General features: G+C 46.0%; 1 protein-coding gene across 4 annotated transcripts in view; it reads left to right on the top strand.

Moving 5' to 3' along the window:
* KIF4A (kinesin family member 4A) overlaps positions 1 to 25705 on the top strand; it is a 128982-nt gene extending 103277 nt beyond the window's left edge. For 3 of the 4 annotated variants that reach the window (XM_066357204.1, XM_066357206.1, XM_066357207.1), the window contains 11 exons: positions 1555 to 1710; positions 1830 to 1930; positions 6679 to 6808; positions 7874 to 8044; positions 8849 to 8956; positions 9887 to 9964; positions 10327 to 10425; positions 10926 to 11102; positions 18921 to 19037; positions 24655 to 24777; positions 25022 to 25705. In XM_066357204.1, the coding sequence (XP_066213301.1) occupies positions 1555 to 1710; positions 1830 to 1930; positions 6679 to 6808; positions 7874 to 8044; positions 8849 to 8956; positions 9887 to 9964; positions 10327 to 10425; positions 10926 to 11102; positions 18921 to 19037; positions 24655 to 24777; positions 25022 to 25222 (1461 nt within the window). In that variant the 3' untranslated portion in view covers positions 25223 to 25705. The remainder of the gene's footprint in view (positions 1 to 1554; positions 1711 to 1829; positions 1931 to 6678; positions 6809 to 7873; positions 8045 to 8848; positions 8957 to 9886; positions 9965 to 10326; positions 10426 to 10925; positions 11103 to 18920; positions 19038 to 24654; positions 24778 to 25021) is intronic. The other variant, XM_066357205.1, reaches the window with a different exon arrangement.
* The last annotated feature ends 1351 nt before the right edge of the window (positions 25706 to 27056 follow it).

Here is a 27056-nt window from a genome sequence, read left to right as displayed (position 1 = left end):
CCTTGCTGATTTTTTGCCTACTTGTTCTATCAGTTATTGAGAGAAGAGTATTGAAGTCTTCAACTAGAATTATGAACTTGTCTTTTTCTGCTTGTAGTTCTGTCCAGTTTGCTACACGTATTTTGAAGCTTTGTTATTAGGGGCACGAACACTTAGGATTAATTGGTCCTGTCATTATTATGATTTAGTCTTTTCTCTCCCTGGTAATATTTTTTTCTGAAATCTACTTTTTCTGCTAATCGCATGGCTCCTCTAGCTTTCTTTCAACTAATGTTAACATGATATATTTTTTAATCCTTTGGGTTTTAAGCATTTGTGCCTTTGTTCTGTTTAGGCAGCATGTAGTTGGGTCTTGCTTTTTTTATTTTTTTATTTTTTTATTTATTGATTTTGAGAGGGGGGGGAGGAGCAGGAAGCATCAACTCCCATATGTCCCTTGACCAGGCAAGCCCAGGGTTTCGAACCGGCGACCTCAGTGTTCCAGGTCAATGCTTTATCCCACTGCGCCACCACAGGTCAGGCCGGGTCTTGCTTTTTTAATCCAATCTTACAATTGGGTGAATATATCATCTTGCTATTTGTTTTATATTTTTCCCATCTGTTCTTCATTCCCTTTTCTTGTTTTCTGGCTTCTTTTGGATAAAAAATACTTGTATTTTTATGATTCCATATTATCTCCTTTGTTAGCATATATATGATTTTGTTTGACATATTTTGGTGCTTTATTAGGGGCATAAATAAGTATTAAGTTCTCTTGAATAATTGATTCCTTTACCATTATGAAATTATTTTTTATACTTGATTAATATTCTTTGATGTGAATTCTGCATTACCTGATATTAATATATCCACTCCCACTTTCTTTTACATGGTTGGTATATCTTCTTTTTTTTTTCTTTTTTTTTTTAATTGATTTGAGAGAGAGGAAAGGAGTGGGGAAATAAAAGAGAAAAATATCAACTTGTTGTTCTACCTAGTTGTTCCATTTAGTTATGTACTCATTGATTGCTTCTCATACATGCCCTGACCGGGGATTGAACCCATGACCTTGGCATGCCAGGAAGATGCTTCATCCACTGAGCCAGGGATCATGGTATATCTTCTGATATGAAAGTGTACTTAGGGATGATTAACTTTTTGAAAACTGAATTTAGTTAATTTTGTTTGCTTTAAAATATTTTATAATTCTAATTTGAAGATTAGGAATAGATACCTGTTAAACAGAACAATCAAAATATACTTTAGTTCTATATCGTGACTAGATAAGGACAATGGGTAAGGAGAAAATAAAGATGATAAGGACAGGGTACAGAGAAATGTTGGATATCTGAAGAAAGATTTTCTACAGAAAGTCCTTTCTTGTGACCTTTTGGGATATGGTTGTTAAGGACTCTTAGAGAGCTATTGAAATTTTTGCTGAGTGTCGGCACAAATGGAAATATGACTTCTGGTTGCTTGGGCTCCAGGCCAAGGGACATTAAGTCTGGGGCTGATTCTAGCCCATGGGCCAGAGATTCCTCATCCCTATGCCAACATCACTGATTTGTCTTCTAGAGCTGGCTTGGAAATGAAATTGAGGTTATGGTGAGCACTGAAGAAGCCAAACGCCATCTGAATGACCTTCTTGAAGATAGAAAGATCCTGGCTCAGGATCTGGCTCAACTCAAAGAAAAAAATGAATCTGGGGAGAATCCACCTCCTAAACTCCGGGTAGGTGCTCTTATGGAAATGTTTGACCAATTAAGAGACTCTGCACTCCGCAGATAGCTCATTGCTCTGGGGTCACTTTCCTCTCAGTACTTCCCCCTCATTGCCACTGTTCTTTACAGAGACGCACATTCTCACTTGCTGAGCTGCACGGTCGAGGTTCCGAGGCCGAGGTTTCCATTCCAAAGCAGATTGAAAGCTTGGAGACTGAAATGGAACTCAGGTAATGGGACTGTCTGAGGCATTATACAAATGTCTGCCGGGAATGAAAATAGCACCTCTTGGTCCAGGCATTCAAAAGCTTTGTGGTGGTGGAGAAAAGAGAGAAAGGAGCGGTTTTTGGAAATATACACATGACTGTCCATGTTAGGTACATTTTCTCATTATGTCCGGCCCTACGAGGGTAGACCTTTTGCGGTTTGTATTCTTCTTCTCACTTCATAGATCTGAACTGAAGTTCACATATCTTTTTTTTTTTTTTTTTTTTTTTTTTTTTTGTTTTTTTCTGAAGTTGGAAACGAGGAGGCAGTCAGACAGACTCCCGCATGTGCCCGACCGGGATCCACCTGGCATGCCCACCAGGGGATGATGCTCTGCCCATCTGGGGCATTACTCTGTTGCAATCGGAGCCACTCTAGTGCCTGAGGCAGAGGCCATGGAACCATCCTCAGCACCCGGGCCAACTTTGCTCCAATGGAGCCTTGGCTGCGGGAGGGGAAGAGAGAGACAGAAAGGAAGGAGAGGGGGAGGGGTGGAGAAGCAGATGGGAGCTTCTCCTATGTGCCCTGGCCGGGAATCGAACCCGGGACTGCTGCACGCCAGGCCAATGCTCTACCACTGAGCCAACCGGCCAGGGCCTGAAGTTGACATATCTTAAGGTTTTTGCTAAAGGTTACTTACTTAGAACTGGGATTCAGAACCCAGTCTGTCTGACACAAAGCCCACTGTCTTTATACCGCTTCACAATTTTTGATGTGGTAGTATCTCTTAACTGTAGAACTGACTAAAAACAAAACTTAGAGGAACCTAAGAAGTGATACCAAAAGAGCAACAGCACAGACAGAGAATGGTAGAGAGCAACAGCGAAGTAGCTAGAAGAGAATGTATAGGTGAAGTGATTATGAGTGTTAAATGAGAGTTGTCAGTCAAGTACATGACATGGTGCTTGGCATGTGAGAAGTGCCCCAGTGAACGTTCTCCTTCTCCCCTCCTGGCTCTGAAACCAAAACCTATGCTCCACGGCCTCTGTGATCACTGCTGTCTTTTAAGTATCTATGAACTCTAGAAGGACCAGAACTTAGACAAAGATTATATAGCTTCTTAGAATAACAGAATTTTTTTTCCCCAGAGAGCTTGGATATCATTTATTTTTGGCAACACACAACAGCTGTTTATCTTTAGATACATCTCTAACTCACTCAGCATTTGACTTTCTACTTGTGCTGCACTGAGTGCAGTTGGAATACACAGAAAAAATAGATGGCATCACCCTTGCTCTCAAGTGGAAATAAAGCACGGTGTTGGAATCATTTGTTAACCTTTCAGGAATGTTATAAAGCATTGGTAGCTTGCAACAGGTTATGGTGAGAGGATTTACACCACAAAAACGAGCAAAAACTACAAATCAGGTCTGCTTTTTGAAGTGCTGGTGGTTAAACATTTGCCTGCATACCACTGTGCATAAGTAAATGATTATTTAAATGTAGGGCCTGACCAGGCAGTGGCGCAGTGGATAGAGCATTAGACTGGGATGCGGAGGACCCAGGTTAGAGACCCCAAAAATGCCAGCTTGAGTGAGGGCTCATCTGGTTTGAGCAAAGCTCACCAGCTTGGACCCAAGGTTGCTGGCTCGAGCAAGGGGTCACTCGGTCTGCTGAAGGCCCACGGTCAAGGCATATATGAGAGAGCAGTCAATGAACAACTAAGGTGTCACAATGAAAAACTGATGATTGATGCTTCTCATCTCTCTCCATTCCTGTCTGTCTGTCCCTATCTATCCCTCTCTCTGACTCTCTCTCTGTCTCAAAAAATGAATAAATAAATAAGTAAATAAATGAGTAAATGTAGGGTAGGCAGGCACCAAGTAGAGGGCAATCAGACAGAGGTGAGATTAATCAAGAGAATTTTCCTACAGTTGATGAGACATAAACTAAAGTTTGAAATAGCTGAAGCACATGAATTATCAGAGACAACAGGAAAGGGCCCATGACAGACAACAACTCTGAAGTGTCGTGGCACACCGCTTCCGAGAAGCCTTCCCTGACCCTTCATCCTCACCAATCTCACTCTTCTCTAAACTCCCTCACAACTTGCAGGCTTAGTCATGTGACACAGGTGATCTGTGTTATCTAGTTAGTATTTACTACCTGTTTTACGTTTATTAGCTTTGTCGATCTAGAAAAATTGTTAGCTTGTTGAAGGCTAGGACTACGTATTAGGCCAGGGTTCTCAAAGTCTGGTATGCAAATTCCTGAGAGGCCTCTGAGACCCTTTCAGGAAGTCTGAGTGATCAGAACTATTTTGATAATAATATTAAGGTGTTTTTTGCCATGATAATGCAAAAGCATCAGTGGACAAAACTGCTGACTATTTGGCTTGAATTAAAGCCGTGGTAGCAACCTGTCACAGTGGTCACTGCACACTTGACCACAGGGTCACAGATGTGAAAAGGGTGGTCTCAGTGATGAGTGGCTTTGACGCGGCAGTAAAAACTGCTCGTCTCACTGGTCTGCACCCTTGAGCCCAGCGCGTTTGGGTGCATGAGGCCAAGCGCATGTTCCCCTGCAGGGGAACTTCAGTATACCGGAAACAACGGCTGATGGGTGACAGTGCGTATCCACACGTGGGCACCTGGCAGACATTGTCTCAGAAATGAACCACGTGAGCCTTCGCTTCAGCGAAAACAGCTGACACTTTGTCACCAGAGATCGAATTTGAATTTTCAGGCGACAGTCAGAATTTTGGAAAATGTGTATCTTCCACTGTAAGCTGGACAGTTTTTTATAACTTTTCTGATGAGACCAGTGGTGATATTAACAATTGTGAGTTTTCTTATATTTTATAATGAAATGTGTTAGCATTTGGAGGCTCTCTGTATGACTCAACATTGTCCAAAGGACACATTACAGAATTATGTATGGGGAAAGAGCCATACAGATTTTAAAGTAGACCAGGGTATTTTAGTGTAAGAAAGTACAAAAAGTTTATTAATAATGGTTTCAGATTTCACTTTCCATCTAACTTTTAAGGAGCTACCACTTGTAGGGTTCTGTTGTATTCTCAAAAAATACCCACAATTACCCAGAAACGTTTTTAAATGGCTCCTTGCTTGTCCATCTACATATCTGTGTGAGGCCAGTTTATCTTCATTACATCAATTGGAACATGATCCAAAAGACTGAACGCAGAGGGAGATGTGCGAATCTAGATCTCCTACTAAGCCAGATATTACAGAGCTTTGTCAAAATGTGAAACAGCTCCACTCTTTTCAGTTATTTTTCATTTTGGAATGTGTTGTTTTTCAGAAAATATTTTAATATATAATGGATTATTTTTTAAATGAATTAAAAAGTATTTGATTTTTCTCAGTCTTTATTTTTAAGATTTCATTCGTTGATTTTACAGAGAGAGGGGGTGAGGGAGCGAGAAGTAGTTGCTTCAGTCTAGTTGTTTATTGGTTGCTTCTCGTATGTGCCTTGACTGGGCAAGCGCAGGGCTTCAAACCAGTGACCTCAGTGTTCCAGGTCAGAGCTCTATTCACTGCACCACTGCAGGACAGGCTCAGGTTTACTTTCTAATACTGTAAATATCTATCGCTATAATAAATATATGAACCGAATTTCTTAGGTCCTCAGTAATTTTTAAGAGTGTAAAGGGGTCCTGAGACCTAAATTTGAGAACTGCTGTTAGGTTTCTTTGATTCCCATCTTCTTTATAGTACCTCGCACAGCACAGTATGTCGGGCATGTGCTCGTGTGCCCCCCCACACACACACACACCCGTCACTGGTCACATAGCAATTTTGAAAAGGGAGATATTAATGAAAATGAAATATTGTGTTGACCTTGGTCTCAGACCTTGCCTGATCAGAGAGTATTTGGAAGCTATCCCCAGGGTCAGGGTATCTCGTCTTCTTACCGATGTCTCAGTCTTGTGGCAGGCACTTCAGGAGAACCTCTCACTACACCAGCCGTGGGTATCAATCTGGGGTTCCGTTCTAGCAAAGAGCATCCACCCGTTATTTTGAGATTTTTTTTGAAGGTACATTTATTAAAGCTGAGTCAATAAAACAAAGGAGGGTTTAGGCTGGAAGAAGCAACAGAGGAGCCCAGGCGGGTCCGCTTTGGCTCACTGAAGAGCCAGAGGAAAGGGGCTTCGGAGACAGGTTCCAGGGTTAGCCCAAGACGAGCTGCCCCTGCCCTAGGCCACCCTGTTTGCAAGTCCCATGGGAGCCCTTGCAGTTTAGGAGATGCATGCATGTGAGGGAAGAAGAGGGGGAAGGGAAAGAAAAGGGAAAAGGAAAAGGTGAGAGTCTGTGTGTCTATTTTGAGATTTTCTTTCCTTCCAATCTCCAACCTGAACCGCGTCCTTGCATGGGTGAGCCACCATATCACAGTCTGAGCTTCTATGGCCTCAAGACGAAGTCACATACCAGTCAGTGCTCTACTAAAAAGTCTTACTGAAACAAATCTTTCCAAATCCCACTATATGGTCTGTTTTTTCCAACCAGTATTTAGTAAGATGAAACCATTTGGATGGTCTTTGGAGTCCCTTTGTAAGAGGATTTGAATTTGAAATACTGCATATCCCAAGAGCTGCTGAGCACACATCCTAACCAGATGCCTAAATCACTATTTCAATGTTATTTAACTGATACGTCCTTCCATAAAAGTATCTGAAATTTCTCCGAGCACTCTGCTCTCCTCGGTGCTGAGAGCTCTAGCAGTGAGGCCTGCTGTGTTTTCCTTGCAGGAGCGCTCAGATTGCTGACCTGCAGCAGAAGCTGCTGGACGCAGAGAGCGAAGACCGGCCAAAACATCGCTGGGAGAGTATTGCCACCATCCTGGAGGCCAAGTGTGCTCTGAAATACTTAATTGGAGAGGTAACATCACTCTTCCTACTAGCAGTTAGGGGTCTGGCTCAGCAGATCAAAATAAGATGCTAGTCATTGTGTTATTGCCATTTTTCACGGTAGAAACCACGATGACACTAAATTAGAGAAATGGTTCTATGGGTAAAGGTTGGTGTGAGCAAGTGCTCAATAAATGTTTGCTGTTATTAGGAAAAGATCAAGATGCCACAGTAGGCCACTACTTCAACATAAACTATTATACTGCGCTACCTCCTAAAACACCTATGAGATGTATATTCAAAAAGTTTAAGATACAATCTACAAAACAGGAAACCATCTTTGACATACTAAGATTCATCTTAAGGGAAATCCATCTTCACTGACCTTAAGCTAATCTGTCTTCTGACATTGTCACAAGAAGAATTAGAGTTAATCACGTCTGGTGATTGAGGTATTTTCTCTTGAGACGAGTGTACAAACTCCTTCGACTGCAAGGCTGAGCAATGCTATCCTTTCCACACTTTGTGCTGGTTTAGCAGATTTGTCCTACTAAAGAAGGCCTGATTAGTCTTGTGAGCACTGGTGTTTGTGATGTTCACCATCTGGGCTAGGAGAGACTTTATAACTGGGCCAGCATAGGCTACCAGTCTAGCTGGAAGAGCCAGATCTGCAGAGTCAGCTAACGTGTCTGCACGTTTCAACATGTGAGCACAGACATCCTGAGATGGAACAAAATTGGCCGTAAGGGTGTGTCTTTTAATTTCTCTTTAAAGTTAAGGAAGAACTTAAATATGAGAATTTGGATTTGTCAGATACTATTCATGTTGGGTTTTATCTTGCCTTGAGGCAGAGAAAGAGATTGAATGGTCTTAGTGGTGACTTCTAGCTCTAAGCTATCTCAACAGAAATTCCGGCTCTTGGCCTGGCCAGTATTGTTACTAGTCATTCTAGACCCCATATGATGTGAAAACATAAGAATGGACTTGGATGGGGAGGAACTTTTCTTAGCCCACTTCAAGAAAGTGGACATTTGCCTAATAAATGGGGAAAGGTGGCCATTCTCCAAAGAAAATGATTTTCTTTTATCTCTTCCAGCTGGTCTCCTCTAAAATACAGGTCAGCAGGCTTGAAAGCACCCTGAAACAGAACCAGACCAACTGTGCTGAAATGCAGAAGGTGCTGTTTGAGGAACGAAATCATTTTGCTGAAGTAGAGACAGAATTACAGGCAGAGCTATTCAGAGTGGAGCAACAGCACCAAGAGAAGGTAACTCAGCGAGCCAAGAGGCCATGCTGAAGAATGAACCATTGCTTTCTGTTGTTCATGTATCAATAAAAATATATTGAAGGGAGCCTTGGCCGGTTCGCTCAGCGGTAGAGCGTCGGCCTGGCGTGCGGGGGACCCGGGTTCGATTCCCGGCCAGGGCACACAGGAGAAGCGCCCATTTGCTTCTCCACCCCTCCGCCGCGCTTTCCTCTCTGTCTCTCTCTTCCCCTCCCGCAGCCAAGGCTCCATTGGAGCAAAGATGGCCCGGGCGCTGGGGATGGCTCCTTGGCCTCTGCCCCAGGCGCTAGAGTGGCTCTGGTCGCGGCAGAGTGACGCCCCGGAGGGGCAGAGCATCGCCCCCTGGTGGGCAGAGCGTCGCCCCTGATGGGCGTGCCGGGTGGATCCCGGTCGGGCGCATGCAGGAGTCTGTCTGACTGTCTCTCCCCGTTTCCAGCTTCAGAAAAATACAAAAAAAAAAAAAATTGAAGGGGGTATGGTGTTTCCTTCAAAAGATTATGTAGTCATCTCCAAATTTTGCAAATAAGGAAACAAACAGAAAGAAATGGCTTGTCTACGTTTACACATACCAGTGACAAGAGCTCTTAGCCTCCAGCTTGGTCCTAAGATGAACGTGCCTGGTGGACTTGGCGGTTGTGCTGACCCCTTACTACCAGCCATGAGAGCAAAAGGAGACAGTTGACTGCTGAGTCACACGGGAGCCGTCTGCGTCACTGCACGGACTAGGCTGACTTCCTCTTTTCTCTTATTCCTGCTTTGGTCTCATTGAGTTGTATCTTTCTCTAGGTGCTGTACCTTCTCAGCCAGCTGCAGCAAAGCCAGATGGCAGGGAAGCAGCTCGAGGTGTCGATCAGTGAAAAGGAACAGCAGCTGCGGAGCATATTGAAGTGTCAGGTACCAGGAGGCAAGGGTCCAGGGCCAGCCCCACAGGCCAGACTGAGGACTGTCCAGTTTAGACCGTTATGCCGGCAGCAGACAGTAATTCGGTCCTGAAAACGGTTCAGACTGGCAGCCTCTAATGCTTTTTGGCCCTAGTTGATCCATGTAAGGGCACTTAGAATGTAGGCACACATAACCTCCTTTTTGGTACAGAAATGGCAGTATGTACTCCATACCAGGCTCTGAGCTCTGAACAGTTGAGAAAGGTCAGTCATCCATTGTCACCCTGGGCACGTTCAACTGTCTCTTCCTGAGCCTGTTCTTCTGAGCTGAGACCTAACATGTTTATAACATGCCTGGGCGCACCACACCCTTTAGTAGCATTTGGGAGCACTATTTTATCCAACTTAGAATCTTTTTTCTGAACCTCCCCACTCTACAGTATCTCGGGTACCTCCCATCAAAGATACAACCAAACCAGTTAAGGCCATCTGCAAGAATCTGGTTGTGTTAAATGCCAGACGTTTAATCAGGCTTATATTAAAGTAGCAAATAAACTACCTAGTCTGTATTGAGAACTGGGGACAAAAGCTTCTGTGACTCCAGAGGAACAGCTGTCCACATGACTTTCTTAAGCAGCACCCTGACGCGCATGAGCAATGCGAGGCTGGTGGCCAGCGAAGGGCAGGAAGGCGTGTGGGACAGAGCCTGTGCTTTCTGCGGTGCCCGTCAGGGCTGCTTGGGACTGTCTGAATAGAGGTTGCATTCAGGACACCTGGGAACTGCTAGGAATTCGGCGTTTTCCTGGGTGCCAATGCCCGCTGTGCAGAAGCCATCTGCCGCCAGCAGCTTGGCAGCAGTGCGCCTCCATGCCTGTGAGTTGTTCGGAAACCCACATGCAGTGCTCAAAATAATCCCAGCGATCTCTGTACCCCCTGCAAATAGGAAGAAGAACTTGAGAAGATGCAAGAAGTGTGTGCGCAAAATAAGCAGTTTCTCCAAGAGAATGAAATCATGAAGCAGGTAAAACCACCTCCCACCGGCTGAGCAAGCCCTGGGGACCCTGTTTCAACTGAGGCCAACCCTTGGGAGCAACCCCAAGTAGGATGACTTGGCTGTATTCTTTGAGGTCAACATCAACCTTCCATGTTATAGAGTCATGTGCACTTCAAAATGGTATAAACACATGTTTTTTCATTTGCTCCATTTGGAATCTAATCCTGATCCTGATCCTATAAAGTGGAGGTCTTTCAACCTGCTTTACTATTACCCTTCCTCATTTTAATATGCTTTCAAATTAAGCTAGCTTAGGGATCGTCATGCTTCAGTCACGAACAGGCTGAGAAGCTGCCCTGCAATATACACTTTGTCCTTTTTTCCAATAGAAACTGACTCTCCTCCAAGTAGCCAGCAAACAGATACCTCATCTTCACAAGGACGCCCTTCTGTCTCCAGACTCCTCTTTTGAATATATCCCACCTAAGGTAAACTGCTTGGTGCCTGTGATACCCTCGCAGAGCTGAGGTTTGCAGTGAGCATGCTAAAATGGCCTTTTAAAAGAGGTTGTGAGGTAGAATTTTCTTGGAGTCCCAGAGTCAACTCCAGCACAAGCTTGAAGAAGATAGGCCTCCCCCTCCCAAGACTGTGCAGATGTTACGTAACACAGCTGAGGAGGAGGAGGAGGAGGAGGAGCGAAGGAAAACCAGTATTCAGCTCTCCACCCAAAGGTCCTTTTCAGGTCCTGAGTCCTGAGGCCCTTCCTCCTCCCTCACACTGCCTGGCCTCTCTCCCTGCAGTCTCTGTCCCTCCCAAGAGTGCGCCTGCGCCAGAGGTGGCTGCAGACTTGCTTTTGATGGGTAAAGCCACGTGGGGTATCCGAGGGAGTCTGCAGTCACTGCTCTGAGGAGGTAGCTGGCAACAGCTGTTGGGAAGATATGAGCCGCATGTTTGTGTTTTTGTTTTCTGTCTTTGTATTGGTTCTTAGCCAAGACCTTCCCGTTTTAAAGAAAAGTTGCCAAACCAAAGCATGGACATTGAGGAACTAAAATATTCTTCGGAGCATTCTGTGAATGAGCCTGAGGACGGTGATATGGACGATGGGGATGACGAGGATTGGAAGCCGACAAAAGTATTTAAGATGTCCAAGAAGACCATCCAAGGGGTAGGAAGCAGCTCTCAACTCTGTCAGGGGTCTAGTCACTGACTTCACTGCCCTTGGGAACGGAGCAGCCCCACACCCTGAGGGCAGGGCGCTCAGTGGGCCGGCTCGGTGGGGACCAGGGCCAGTCGGGGGCTTCCTGCGTTCACAAGGCAGCTCTCATTGTGTCTGCGGTTCTCCCCAGCCTGCAAGGTAGTATGTTCCGCATCATTTCTTCACGGTTCCAACGTGATCGTAATAATCAGTAACATTTTACAGCACTTTACAGTTTAGAAACCATTCTCACATATACCGTCTTCATTGTCACAAAAAACCCAATGAAGTATTTATTTGTTTTGCAGTGGGATCTGAGACCCACAAGAGGGAAATGACCTTGCCCTAACTTATAAAATCAAGTGACAGTCAGGACTTGAAATCAAATATTCTGACTCCAAGTTCAGTTTGTTTCTATGACATCGTGGTCATATCGGTAAGATCACAGGCCAGAGCTGGGGGGGAACTTGACCTTCCTTGCCTAACAGAGTGATCTTGCTCACTAGGCTCAGGTGCAGTGGGAGTCACAGAAAAGGTTAATAAAGCCCGAGCACACTGTGTAAGCACTAGTTAAGAACAGTCTGACTTTGAGGCATGCTTTATTTATTTACATGATGACAGTCTTACATAATGAGCAGACATAGATGCTTTATGTGGAGATGTTGATTTATTGGGCACTACAGTTTGCCAACCCCAGGTGCGCCCTGCAGCCACAGCTGCCCAGAGAGTGCAGCTCACAAACTGCCCGAGCTGGCATCCTGGAAGGTTCCTTGATTTCATTAGCTGATAGCGTTCCACGTGGGGAACTGAGTCTTATAAAGCCACAACACCAGAGAGAAGCGGGCCCTATGAGTAGACAGTCATGGTAGCATTAAGTCCTTTGGAAAAAGTCACCAGGAATGTAACGTATTGGGGCTAAGAGCTTTTCATTAGCTTCAGAGAGCTTATAATCTAATGGGAAAACAAGGCAAAGAAATAAAAGCACACTAGAACGGGGTCCCCAAACTTTTTACACAGGGGGCCAGTTTACTGTCCCTCAGACCATTGGAGGGCCGGACTATAAAAACAACTATGAACAAATCCCTATGCACACTGCACATATCTTATTTTAAAGTAAAAAAACAAAACGGGAACAAATACAATATTTAAAATAAAGAACAAGTAAATTTAAATCAACAAACTGACCAGTATTTCAATGGGAACTATGGGCCTGCTTTTGGCTAATGAGATGGTCAATGTGCTCCTCTCACTGACCACCAATGAAAGAGATGCCCCTTCCGGAAGTGCAGCAGGGGCTGGATAAATGGCCTCAGGGGGCCGCATGCGGCCCGCGGGCCGTAGTTTGGGGACCCCTGCTATAGAACCTCAGCATCTCCATCTCAGAAATACACCAAGGGGTTTTTAAGAGTGACTGACTATGGCCTGACCAGTTGGTGGCACAGTGGCTAGAGTGTTGGACTGGGATGGGGAGGACCCAGGTTCGAGACCCCGAGGTCTCCAGCTTGAGTGCGGGCTCATCTGGTTTGAGCAAGGCTCTCCAGCTTGAGTCCAAGGTCACTCGCTCCACTGTAGCCCCCCCCATATTTAATTGCTCATATGAGAAAGCAATTAAAGAACAACTAAGATGCCACAACAAAGAATTGATGCTTCTCATCTCTCTCTTTTCCTATCTGTCCCTATCTGTCCCTCTCTCTGTCTCTCTCTGTCTGTCTCTGTCTCTGTCACACACACAAAAAACGAGTGACTATGAAGCCAGACCAAGTAGGCAGAGTTTAGGAAGATGCCAGGAAGAGGTAACTGTTGCTGCAGTGTAAGACCAAATGGGAAATACATGTTGGGAGCAACTGGGAGACTGTTTCTGGCCCCATGAATAGCATATTGCAAAGACTTGGTAGTACCGTGTTTCCCCGAAAATAAGACAGTGTCTTATATTAAGTTTTGCTGCTAGAGACGCACTAGGTCTTATTTTTCCACAAACAAGAATTCACATTTATTGTTGAACAAAAAATCAATATTTATTAATATACTGTAGTCTTGTCATCACAAACATCAGCATAACCAGCCAAACTCTGAATTCCATCAAGAGTTTCTTGTGACTGTATTCCATGTACAACAATCTACCATATTTCCCCCAAAATAAGACAGTGTTTTACATTATCTTTTGCTCTTAAGATACGCTAGGTCTTATTTTCATGGGAGGCCTTATATTTCTAAGCTTGAAAAAAATTGCACTAGGTCTTATTTTCGGGGGATTTCTTATTTTCAGGGAAACAGGGTAGAAGTAGTAGATGGCAGAGGGTTGGGACACTTAGAGGACATGTCTCAGAATATGTCTCACTCTGATTCACTCACTCAAGAAACATCCTGTGGCTGAAGTGCAGGAGCGCGAGCTGACTGTGGACGAGAGGTCAGCTCAGTGACAGGAAGCGGAGCGGAAAGCACAGGAAGCATGTGGGAGGGGTCTGCGACCCTGGGGCCGGGCTTGCAGAAGAGAAGCCAACGCGGGCTTCCTCGAGGACAGCTTGTGACCCGTTACAGCACTGCTGCTCTCAGCCTAGAAAGGAATGGGTACTTAACATTGCAAAGAAATAACATTTGCTATCAGTGACAATTCCTGTGTCTCAAACAGTGAGAGATGCTCTTCCCCTGATTTTATAACTCGAGGAGAGAACAGAACTGGACTTTAAGGGCAGCAAGTCTAGTCTCTCCCTTGGTGCAGCCTCGCAGTGCATGGATGCTCTGACTGCCCTTTGATCAGGCACCCGCAGGCACTCGCTGTAGACCTGGATGCTTTGCAGGAAGGCCATTCTGATGACTGCTGTTTGAGGCCTGCTGAAGCAGCCTTGGTTATACAGGGTTACTGCCAAAGAGGCTGCAGCAGGCCCCACAATGATGGCTTGTCCAAAGATGCTGCCGGAAAGGTTGGCTTCCTCACTCAGCCATGTCGCCTGTGTGCACTAAGAGCATGCTGGGAGACACTTACACAGTTTAAAAGAACAATCGCTTAGAAGCCAGGTGGACATGGGTTCTAGTCTTGAGTTGGCCACTGCTGAGTTGGATGACCTTAACCACGTCACTTAACCTCCAGGTCTCAGCTTCTTCATCTGTGTAATGAAGGGGTTAGACTAGAACAGCTGTATATAATGTCCCTGCTGGCAGTAATATCCTGAGTCAAAATAACAGTCAAAGTTGTATAAATGGGTTTTGTTGTTTTTAATCAATGGGTTTTGATAATACTACCTTTATATGGTGTTGCATGGTATCTGAGAAGTTAAAAGAAGGAAATGTATGTGAAAGCGCCTTGTGACAGATAACGTGTCTGCAGGTATTGTTAGGAAAGCATAGGAAACATTTTACAAATATTCCCGTTTGTCCCATTTGGCAGAAAAGACGGAGCAGGTATTCTCGTCTCTGCCTAAGTGATGAAAGAACGTTGGCGGAGCGACTTGTCCCAGGCCAGGCCAAGTATTAAATACAGGAATAGAACCCAGGTCTCCTAATCCCTAGCCTGGTATTCTTTGTGTTAAAGTGTTTCCCGGAGCTTTGTATTCGACGACGTGATACAACACTGACATCAGTGCTGGGAGCATTCCAGTCTCCAAAGCAGGAGTTCTCGGGCCTGGCTGCTCATTAGAATCCTCATGGGAGTTTTGAAACATGGGGGCAGGGAACCCACCCTCTGGTATTCAGATTTAATTGGCCTGAGGTGGGACCTGGCCTTTCTGAAATGCTCCCCACAGATTTCCTCTGTGCAGTCAGGGTTGAAAACCACTGGCTGAAAGGCACTGCAGACATCCTCTCGGCTCGCCTGCCCATTATGTGAAAAGAAGCCCTCCATTACAGCGGTTCCCACTGGGGTGCCGGGCAGTGCTGAGTGGTTGCCAACAGTTGTAATACACACGTCTGTACACACGTGCAAGTCCCCCGCATACCTGCATGTCTGAGGTTATGTCTCCGGCAAGGTCATGTTTCATGTCTTACATTCTGACCTCGTCCTGGTGTGAGAAGGAATAAGGCGAGGTTGTACCCAGTGCATATGACATTGATGTGAATACACCTGTCGTGTGTGTCATGACTGTTCTGCTATCTATCAGGTATAGTTCTAGCCTCTGCTAGCTTGAAAACTTCTGGTAGTGGGGAATCTCACAGGGCAGCCCATGGCGTTCTAGAACTGTTAGAAAGTTATTCCCTGTTCAGCTAAAATAGGCTGTTCTGTAAATCATCCCAGGGGGTCTTGGCTATGAAAGTCTCATTGTTCTTCCTTATGGCGCCTTGCAGGTCCCACTCTCATACTGTTGTCCCTTTGCATAAAATGGAGACGTGTGGGCAGGAGGACAGAGTGCTTTTGTTACTTTAATGTCCATTGTTGGCAAGTATGACTAAGATGGGCATTCCTGATTGCTTTTAAGAATGTAAATATGGCCTGACCAGGCAGTGGTGCAGTGGATAGAGTGTCGAACTGGGATGCAGAAGACCCAGGTTCGAAACCCCTAGGTCTCCAGCTTGAGTGCAGGCTCATCCAGCTTGACTGCGGGATCACTGCCTTGAGCCTAGAGGTCGCTGGCTTGAAGCTCAAGGTCGCTGGCTCGAGCAAGGGGTCACTCACTCTGCTGTAGCCCCTGGTCAAGGCACGTATGAGAAAGCAATCACTGAACAACTAAGGTGCCACAAAAAGAATTGATGCTTCTCACCTCTCCTCCTTCCTGTCTGTCTGTCCCTATGTGTCCCCCTCTCTGTCTCTGTCTTTGTAAAAAAAAAAAAAAAAAGAATGTAAATTCGGTGTACCTTTCTGTAAGGCAATTTGAAAATATGTATCAAAAGCCTTTAAAATGTTCCTATCTTTATTTTATCTAAAAATTATTTTAGATGATAAGAAATGAAAAGAAAATATAGTAAAGTCACATATGGAGTAGGAAGTTTTTCACAATAGTGCTTGAGGGAGGCCTCTCTGAGGAAGAGATACTTCAGCTGAGATCTGAACAAAACAAAGGAGCAAGTCCGGAAAAGACCCCGAGAAAGAACATTCTAGGCAAAGGAAGCAGCAAATGTGCAGACCTTCAGGCAGGACGCGCTCGCTTTAGGACTGAGCAGCCAAAACAGAGACATGACAAGGGAGCAAGCTGCTGCTAGGCCTTGTTAACATGACCTGGGTCCATAACGACGGAGGTGTCTGTGTCAGTCTACGGCACAGCGGTCATACCACATCTGGAAAGTTATGCTCGTTTCTCGGTATCACAATTAAAGATGAACCTGGGCAATTTGGTGTAAAGATGGTGAGAATTCCTGGAAACCATGCCATGCGGTGAGCTTAGGGAGCCAGGCATCACTCAGCTCTGAGAAATTATGAGGTGGAAATTATGCTCAGGGTTTGAACAACTGTGCAATGACAGTGGGATAGAGCTGATTCCATGTCATTCCAGATGACGGAATTGTGTCCTGTGGTCAAAATGTATTCCTTTTCAATAAACACTTGAAGAAAAGAAAGAAAAAGTGATGCGCAAACTATTATGTCAGGATCAGTAGAGTTTGGGGAAATTAAACCAGGGATAGCAGAGAGGTGCTTCAAGCATCCCATCAGGGCTTAGACGTTCTCTGAGGTGTCTTGACTCATCCATCATTCTGTGTCCTCTGCCACCTGTTTGCTCTGAGCCAAACTATCCCACATTCTTCCATCATCTCTTATAATATCACTTCCTAGAATGCTGGTCACCTGACTCCTTTTTGGTTAATGTCCTCCTTATTAAACAGAGTGAACTCCCAATGTGTCCACAAATATGCTTATTGATGAAATGGACTTAATGCATGGAAAGCACTTATAACTGCCTGGCACACTACCGTCAGCTATTGGTGGTGCAGCCTGGTTGGTTACTGTGAAATGTGGTGCTGTGAGTAGTAGGGACAAATAGGGGCATGTTCATGGAGTGAAAATGCATGGGACCAGAGCTACATGTGCTAACATAAAGCTTGAAAATGGGAGAAAATCCCTTACATCTTTTTTAGTGAAAACCCATGTGGTAAAAGACATGCACAGGAATAATAAACACCTAATTGAAGAGGCCCTCCCCTTGGCAGGAAGGGAGGGAGGGAGGGAGGGGCGAGGGAGGGAGGTGGATGGGATCAAGAAGGGTAGACAGGAGACTTTAGTTGCATCTGTAGTGTTTTACTTCTTAAGGGAGGGGTGGGCACCCGAATGCAGTTTTTTCTTGTCTATGCTATATATGCCTGAGAGAAAATGGTGCCCTGTGATGGGGTAGATTATTTCAGATGTGTGTGGCTAACCCAAGGTAGAGTGATGCAGTTGCTCCCAGTAGTTTCTGAACTCCAGATTTCTGCCTAGCTGCATTTGCTTTTTTTTTTAAGACTACTTTTTTTACTTTACAGAGGGGCCAGTGAGAAGTATCAACCCATATTTGCTCCACTTCAGTTTGTTATTGGTTGCTTGTTATATGTTCCTTGACCAGGCAAGCCCTGGGTTTCGAACCTGGGAACTCAGCATCCCACCCAAGTCGACGCTCTCTCCACTGCGCCACCGCAGGGCCGGCTGCGTTTGCGTTTTGACAGCCGTTTCACATTTTGGACTCATGGAACTTGGCAACACCCCAAAGCCCTAGGCCTTCTGTGCAACAACTACTTTTAAGCCAGATCTGCCCCCCATACTGTATTTATATGGTAGATTTGGGGACAACCTCAATACCAGACTTACATTGATCGCTGTCATAACTTTTCTTTTACTTTTGGCCCATTATTTCAACCTGTCAAAATATTTTTGAAGTGTGAATTTATTATCTTACATATTAATCATCTTTCCATCTTGATACTGTTGTTACAGCAGATTAATATGCCTTCCTTGTAGACCGGTTATGAGATTCAAATGAAATTTTATGTTTGTATACTATATGAAAGGACTCTGAAAACTGTAAAGTGTTATACAAATGTAAATGATTGTATTTCATGCTATCAGTGATTCATTAAAATATTGAGTGATTATAGTGCCGAGGACAAAGCCCAGGCTGAACAAAGTATAGAAATGTGAGCTGGGTGGAGCACGTTGGGTAGATCTGAAGATATCAAGCCACTGTGCTCAGTCCTTTTTTTTTTTTTTTTTTTTTTTTTTTTTACAGAGACAAAGAGAGTCAGAGAGAGGGATAGACAGGGACAGACAGACAGGAACAGAGAGAGATGAGAAGCATCAATCATCAGTTTTTCGTTGCGACTCCTTAGTTGTTCATTGATTGCTTTCTCATATGTGCCTTGACTGTGGGCCTTCAGCAGACCAAGTAACCCCTTGCTCAAGACAGCGACCTTGGGTCCAAGCTGGTGAGCTTTTGCTCAAACCAGATGAGCCCATGCTCAAGCTGGCGACCTCAGGGTCTCAAATCTGGGTCCTCTGCATCCCAGTCCGACGCTCTATCCACTGCGCCACCGCCTGGTCAGGCTGTGCTCAGTCCTTAAATATGTCTTAGTCCACTACCACCAGCTCACGGTCATTCACTTTGCCCAGGAAATGAGTCTGTTGGTGGCGCTGCATTGTTAGGTCCCCCTCTGATCTGTGTTTCCAGTATTCTGTCCCCCAAAATGGGTTTGTCTAGCTTGACTTGTTCTCAGTAAACCTGTGGTGGTTCACGTTGATCATTCCTTCACTAAAGAGAGAACTGAAGAGGTAGAAGATTGGTAATGTCCATAGTACTTGCTATGTTTCTGAGCAAGGCTTGCAAATGACAGGAAAGCCCTTTGAACTAGTCTTCTAACCGTTTCAGTAATGAGTCTTCCTTCAAAACTGTTTTGCAGTGTTCCTGCAAGGGCTATTGTGGGAATAAGCAGTGTGGGTGCAGGCGACAGAAGTCGAACTGTGCCGTGGAATGCAACTGCGACGCCACCAAGTGTAGGAACCGTCAGCAAGACAAGGTAGGACGGTGCTGTCACCCCTCACGTCCCATTCATTTCCACCCTCTCCTCCATCCCGAAACCTGGCCTCCTGCACAACCTTCCCCCTCGCTCCCCTTGTCTATGATCACAAAAAGACACAGTTCGCTTAATCCTTCTTCTCCTTGCTGCCTGTCCACACATCCCCTTCAGAAACCACAGCCCACCTGACCAGGCGGTAGTGCAGCAGATAGAGTGTCGGCCTGGGAGGCTGAGGACCCAGGTTTGAAACCCCAAGGTCACCGGCTTGAGTGAGCAATCATATAAATGACCCCATGGTCACTGGCTCAGCTGGAGCCCCCCGGTCTAGGCACATATAAGAAAACAATTAATGAACAACTAAGGTACTGCAACTATGAGTTGATGCTTCTCATCTCTCCTCTTCTGTCTGTCCCTGTCTGCTGTCTGTCTATCTCTCTCTCTCTCTTGCTCTCTCTCAAAAGGAAAAAAGAAAGAAAGCACAACCCTTCCCAGGTATGAGCTCCCCACTCCCAGCCTCGGCTTTCAAGTCCCTGTGCAGTTTCCAAGGCAGGAACAAGGAAGAGGAGTAGCCTGACCAGGCGGTGGCACAGTGGATATAGTATCAGACTGAGATGTGGAAGACCCAGGTTCGAGACCCCAATGTCGCCAGCTTGAGCGCGCGCTCATCTGGTTTGAGCAAGGCTCACCAGCTTGGACCCAAGGTCACTGGCTCAAGGGGTCACTCAGTCTGCTGTAGCCACCCCACCCCACCCCACCCCCATCAAGGCACATATGAGAAAGCAATCAATGAACAACTAAGGTGCCACAATGAAGAATTGAGGCTTCTGATCTCTCTCCCTGTCTGTCCCTCTCTCTGCCTCTCTCTGCCTCTGTCACAAAATAAATAAATAAATAATTTTTAAAAAAAGGAAGAGGAGAGCAGGCATTCGCAGGCATAGGGACATGCAGGACCGGCCTGATCCACAGGCTGTGCTCAAACTGTTCTGGTTACGTGCTGAGTGGCAGCTTTCAGGAAAGAAGCTAATCCTTCTAACACCTCGAGACGCTAGTTACTTAGCCCCTCTCCATGGGAACCGGCTATGCCATGGCTCAAGGAAAAACCCACAGGAACTTGGTCTTTCAAATAGTCACTGCTGTGAGCTAAGTGAATTGTAGCTTTTCTCCTTAGATTGCCCCCAGCAATACCAAGCTCCAGGAAACCCATGTGTTCGGAGAAGGGCAGCAGATAGAGTGTCGCACCAGGCGGGTCAGGTCCACACACTTTCCCTCCACCTATCTGCGCCCACGGCCAGAGCTCGTTCCTGCAGCTCTCTGTGATAAACAATCATTTTAACAAGCTTAGTCTAATCTTTCATCATGCATTTCTTGAACATCTACATTTAAGCAGTTTTGCCCTGTGTTTTCAATTAAAAAACTTCTGAGGTAGGTAGTCATTAGAGGGCTAAATCAGCACACTAGAGGTTAAGCTAACAATTCTGGATGTCACAGTGACTTTGGCACCTATTCCTATGGTTTCTTCAAATTAGGTTCCAGACTCCCATGGTGGCTCCATGGGAATGCCTCCAAGCAAATTTCCATGGTCTTACTCAGTTTGACCCCTTACCCACCAAAGCAACTTGTTCTTGACCTGTTCACATATTGGGTGTCCTCTTAGGATTTTAGTTGTAAAAACCACTGATCTAGTCCAGTGCTTCCATTTAACCAAAAAAGAAAGAAACCAAGGCCTAGAGGTCAGCTCAAGGGACTCACCTGATATTACACAGCTGGTATGACAGCTAAAATCAGACCCCAGCATGATACTCCCTGACATGAAATTATTCTACAAAGTGACAGTAATTAAAACAGTGTGGTATTGGCAGAAAAACAGACACACAGGCCAATGGCACAGAAATGAAAGTCCAGAAATAAACCCACATGTATATAGGCAAATAATTTGTAGCAGAGGAGCCAAAAGCATACGGTGGAGGAAAGAAAGCCTCTTCAGTAAATGGTGCTGGGAATCTGACAGTCACATGCAAAAGAATGAAACCAGACTGCTATGTGTCCCCGTACACAGAAATGAGCTCAGAATGGATCAAAATGCTGAATGATTAAAGTGCTCAGGACAGCCCAGGCAGACACTGAACAAAGTGTAGAAATGGAAGCCACATGAGGTTATTGTTGGGTAGATGTAAAGATACCAGTCAAAAATGAATACAAGACATGAAACAGTAAGTTACATAAAAGAAAGCATAGGAACTAAATTTATGGACCTTGATTATAAAGAACATTTTATGAATTTGACCCCAAAGGCAAAGGAAGTAAAAGCAAAAATGAATGAATGGGACTATATCAAACTAAAAAGTTTCAGCACAACAAAAGAAACCAACAATAAAAAGGCAGCCAACCAAATGGGAGATGATATTTACAGGCAACTCCGATAAAGGGTTAATATCCAAAATATATCAGGAACTCATACAACTCAACAACAAAAACAATCCAATTAAAAATTGGGAGAGGACAGCCTGACCAGGCGGTGGTGCAGTGGATAGAGCGTCGGACTGGGATGCCGAGGACCCAGGTTCGAGACCCCGAGGTTGCCATCTTGAGCAAAAGCTCACCAGCTTGAACCCAACGTCACTGGCTCCAGCAAAGGGTCACTCGGTCTACTGTAGCCTCACAGTCAAGGCACATATGAGAAAGCAATCAATGAACAACTGAGGTGTCACAATGCACAACAGAAAACTAATGGTTGATGCTTCTCATCTTTCTCCATTCTTGTTCCTGTCTGTCTGTCCCTATCTATCCCTCTCTCTGACTCTCTCTCTGTCCCTGTTTAAAAAAAAAAAAATTGGGAGAGGACCTAAACAGTCACTTCTCCCAAGAAGACATACAAATGGCCAATAAGTATATGAAAAGGTGCTCAGCATCTCTAGCTATTAGAGAAAGGCAAATCAAAACTACAATGAGCTATATCACTTCACACCTGTTAGATTAGCTGTTATCAGCAAGACAGGTAATAAGTGTTGGAGAGGCTGTGGAGAAAAAGGAACCCTCGTTCACTGCTGGTGGGAATGTGAGGTGGTACAGGCACTATAGAAGACAGTATGGGGTTCCTCAAAAAATTAAGACTAGAGCCTGACCAGGTGGTGGCGCAGTGGGTAGAGCGTCGGACTGGGATGCTGAGGACCCAGGTTCAAGACCCCGAGGTCGCCAGCTTGAGCACGGGCTCATCTGGTTAGAGCAGAAAGCCCACCAGCTTGGACCCAAAGTTGCTGGCTCAAGCAAGGGGTTACTCAGTCTGCTGAAGGCCCACAGTCAAGGCACATATGAGAAAGCAATCAATGAACAACTAAGGTATTGCAACGAAAAACTAATGATTGATGCTTCTCATCTCTCTCCGTTCCTGTCTGTCTGTCCCTGTCTATCCCTCTCTCTGACTCACTCTCTGTCTCTGTAAAAGAATAAACAAATAAAAAAAAATTAAGACTAGAACTACTGGCCTGACCTGTGGCAGCGCAGTGGATAAAGCATCAGCTTGGAATGCTGGGGTCACCAGTTCAAAACCCTGGGCTTGTCTGGTCAAGGCACATATGGGAATTGATGCTTCCTGTTCCTCCCCCTTCTATCTCTCTCACTTTCTCTCTCTGTCTCTCTCTCTCTCCTCTCTAAAATGAATTAATAAAAAAGAATAGAACTACCATATGACTCAGCAATCCTACTGGGTATCTACCCAAAAAATTTGAAAACTTTTACTTGCAAATGTATCTGCACTCCTATGTTTATTGTAGCATATTCACAGTGGCTAAGACATGGAAACAACCAAAGATTTTTTTCAATAGATGATTGGATAAAGAAGGTATGGTACATATATGTGCTATGGAGTATTACTCACCATGGAAAGATGAAATACTGTCATTTGCAACAACATGGATGGACCTTAAGAATATTATGCTAGGCCCTGGCCGGTTGGCTCAGCGGTAGAGCATTGGCCCGGCATGTGGAAGACCTGGGTTCGATTTCCAGTCAGGACACATAGGAGAAACGCCCATTTGCTTCTCCACCCTTCCCACTCTCCTTTCTCTTTGTCTCTTCCCCTCCCGCAGCCAAGGCTCCATGGGAGCAAAGTTGGCCTGGGCACTGAGAACAGCTCCATGGCCTCTGCTTCAGGTGCTAGAATGGCTCTGGTTGCAACAGAGCAACATCCCAGATGGGCAGAGCATCGCCCCCTGGTGAGCATGCCCAGTGGGTCCCGGTCAGGCACATGCAGGAGTCTGTCTCTCTGTCTCCCTGCTTCTCACTTCAGAAAAATACACCAAAAAAAAAAAAAAAAGAATATCATGCTAAGCAAAATAAGTCAGACAGAAAAAGTCAAGAACTATGTGATTTCACTGATATTTGGGATTTAGAACTAAAAGCAACAAATGAACAAACAAGACAAAAACTCATAGAGACAACAGTATGTTGGTTACCATAGCAAAGGGCGGTGAGGGGTAATAAAGAGTGAAGGGAAGTCAAATATATGGTGATGGAAGGAGACTTGACTTTAGGTGGTAAGCACACAATCCAATATACAGATGATGTATTAAAGAATTGAAAACACTTGATGCCTGACCGGGCGGAGGCGCAGTGGATAGAGCGTCGAACTGGGAGGACCCAAGTTCAAGACCCCAAGGTCACCAGTGTGAGCGCGGGCTCATCTGGTTTGAGCAAAGCTCTCCAGCTTGGACCCAAGGTCGCTGGCTTGAGCAAGGGGTTACTTGGTCTGCTGTAGCTCCACGGTCAAAGCACACATGAGAAAGCAATCAATGAACAACTAAGGTGTTGCAACGAAAAACTGATGATTGATACTTCTTATCTTTCTTTTTCTGTCTGTCCCTATCTGTCCCTCTCTCTGACACTCTCTCTGTCTCTGTAAAAAAAAAAAAAAAAAAGGAATTGAACACTTGAAGCCAATATAATTTTATTAACCAATGTCTCCCCAATCTTTAAAATTTTTTTAAAAATTTGTCTAACCTGTGGTGGCGCAGTGGATAAAGTGTCGACCTGGAATGCTGAGGTTGCTGGTTCAAAACCCCAGGCTTGCCTGATCAAGGCACACATGGGAGTTAATGCTTCTTGCTCCTCTCCCTTTTCTGTCTCTCTAAAATCAATAAATAAAATATTTTTAAGGGTTTTAGACTTGTAAAACAAAAGAAGATAAAGATGAAGATTAGAGCTCAGGCTTCTTGACTATTAATCTAGCTTTTTTTTTTTTTTTACACCATCAGGTCAAAATTCTAATCAAAGCTCTACAAGAACTTCTTTCTCTTAGCCTCAGTTTCCTTCTCTGATAAAAGACTAGTATAGACAACAGCCTGTGGAGATACTAAAAAGGATACTGCAGGATTGGAGAAAGGAAAAGTGAATCAAAGAAATGATCAGAGCTTGGTCTTGAGACCTTGCCTCGTGACGTGCCCATGCTACCTCGTTCTTTGCCTGCAGAAGCTGCCATCAGCCCACCCCCACACATGGTCTCCCTAAGACCTGCTCAGACACTGACGAGGCCCTCTGAGCTGGTGTCTCACTGGGTGGAGGGGACTCTGGTTCTGTCACCCTGGAAACTGAATTTCTGATAGCCTGCTTGCTTGATTCCCAGGATAGCTCGGGCACCACTGAGCGGAGCCGAGATTCCGAAGGCTCCTTCAACCTGGAGGATCCCACAGAGGTAACCCCAGGACGGAGCTTCTTCAAGCCTGTCTGTGCCACTCCCAACAGCAAGGTCGGTGGGCTAAGAGGCAGCCATTGCCAACTGTGTCACCTCGTCCCTGCCTTAGCCAGACAGGGAGTGGTGTCGGGAAGGGGGAGGGACAGACAGTCTGCCCGTTGGGAACCGGGGACGGGGCACAGGCTAGAGTCTGTTACTATCCGCAGAGCTATCCTGGGGACACTTTGTGCTGTTGGGAGCAGGCTGAGCCCTGCCCCCCCAGGTGACACCAAGTCATGCCTGTCTCTGGCCTTCCTAGATCCTGAGAGAGATGGGTGACATGCAGCAGGCTCTGCTCACAACCCAGCCAGGCGCCTCCTCCCTCAGCCTCCCGGAGCTGGACCATGCCGCCATGGAATCCCAAGAGAACAAAGCTCCAGGGAAGAAAAAGAAACGGGCGCTGGCCAGCAATCAGAGCTTTTTCTCTGGCTGTTCCCCTATCGCAGAAGAGGCCCGCTGAACTGGACTCGCCACCTCTGCCTGGGCAGGCGCCTTCAGGGTGCAGCCAGAGGGGATTTTTAAAGATTCCTCTAAATTTCTGGTTTCTTATTTTGGAAGAAAAGGACAGCATGCTACTGAAAGGGACGGAACTTGTGTGGGATGTCGGCCCTGTGTCCAGCGTGCAGCCCAGACTGCTCCTGTCTCCTCCGGAAGGGCCCCAGCCACCTGCTGGGAGGCAGCCTACCCTGCTCACCCTGGAGACCCGGTCCCCAGCACCCCCAGCCATCCCCAGTCTGTGCTACCTGATGTCTAGGTGATCTCTGCTTAATGACGGAGCCCGGACCGGGTGGGAAGTCTGGCAACGGCCCTGCGCCCCACCTCAGGAGCCAGCTCTCTGGATCTGAAATATTTTTACAGTACCCTCAGTGCTCTTCCATGATGCTGAGGTCAATGAAAACTTTTTAAATGTTAATGATGTAGTTATATAAATAAATAAAACTTAGTGCTTCTACTGTTTGGAAAGAGTCTTCTGCGCTATAGTTTCAACGTGTGTTCCTTGGCCCGTGGGGACACTATGAAGGACAAAGGACAATCCATGCACATACCTGGTCCTCACTGCCTTGTCGTGGTCCCTGTCCCCCTAGGGGGATATGAGCACCATGCTGTGTCCTCGTGTCACTCTGCTACCTTAGGAAATTAGAATAACACTAGCAAAACATGGGCCCAACCTCCATTTACAGCTTGCCTAGCCACTAGATCTAGGAGGAAGGGACCATATTTAGTGAGCATCCATGCGCCTGCCACAGTTTTACTTAAAGTCACAAAGTCAGTAAGCAATAGAGCTAGGACTTGAACCCGGGTCTAGCCACAGCTTGTGTAACTGGAGCAGCAGCACATCCCTGCTGCCCAGAAGCCTGGTTTGTGCTTGGAGGCACACTGTGGCCTGCTGTCTCCTTTGGAAGGTCTGCGGAGGGCCGTGGCTTACTCCTCACTAGGCAACCCGAGTTCTCCGTTTCTGCCTAAAGCTGAAAGGGGGCCCCCTCAGAAAGCCAGCCACAGGTGCTGACTGGCCTTGGGCCTCTCTCATGCACGCCTTCTGAATCCCAGTCCCCCCCTAATAAAAGCACCCCAGAACTCGGCACGGGAAGCCAGGACTCCTGGAATTCACAGGGAGCAAAGGAAACAGCAGGACGGCCTGCTGAGAGCGAAGCCTGTGGAGGACTAGGTGCCCCCGCAGCCCTCTGGCCTGCCAGCTAGCAGCCCTGCTTCTCTTTGCATTTTAATGTCAAGGGAGCCAGAGAGCCTCTGCCATTGCCAACTAGAGCCCCTGGATACAATGGGAAGGCCGGGAGGGAGGGAGCTGTCTCCTGGCATAAGAGAAGTCTTTTTGCTGTTGCAATCCCAGTGTGTGCAGGGGGAGGGGTGACCAAGCTGTCCCCAGAGAGGCAGCCTTTCCCACCCACACTGCGCTGACCCATAATGGGCTGAGCCACCATGTCTGCCGAAAGGTAGAGCAGGAAAGCGACTCAAGGCAGCCCAAGCCCTGGTCCATGCAGAGCCCTGGGCCTCAGCGCTCAGCTGACTACAAGTGCTGGCACCCCCTCTGCTGCAAACGGGCCACATGCTAAAGCTGACAAGCATGGGGAGGCCTGCACAGCAGGCCTTACAAACCCAGGGACAAAGTAGCCGCACAGGGTGGTCTGCACCAAAAGTGTCTAAAAGCAGATCATGGTGGGTAATCACGTCCTAGGCCTGTAGCTCCCTTGACAAAGGTCACTCTTTACCTTAACTGAGCCTGTTGTCTTTGTGCATCTATGACAACCTACTCCTGGCATTTCAGAATACTCTTTCCA

Source organism: Saccopteryx leptura, chromosome X, assembly GCF_036850995.1.
Source record: "Saccopteryx leptura isolate mSacLep1 chromosome X, mSacLep1_pri_phased_curated, whole genome shotgun sequence".
Taxonomy (NCBI): domain Eukaryota; kingdom Metazoa; phylum Chordata; class Mammalia; order Chiroptera; family Emballonuridae; genus Saccopteryx; species Saccopteryx leptura.
Note: the sequence above shows the minus strand (reverse complement) of the source record. Positions and strands in the feature narration are given on the sequence as shown.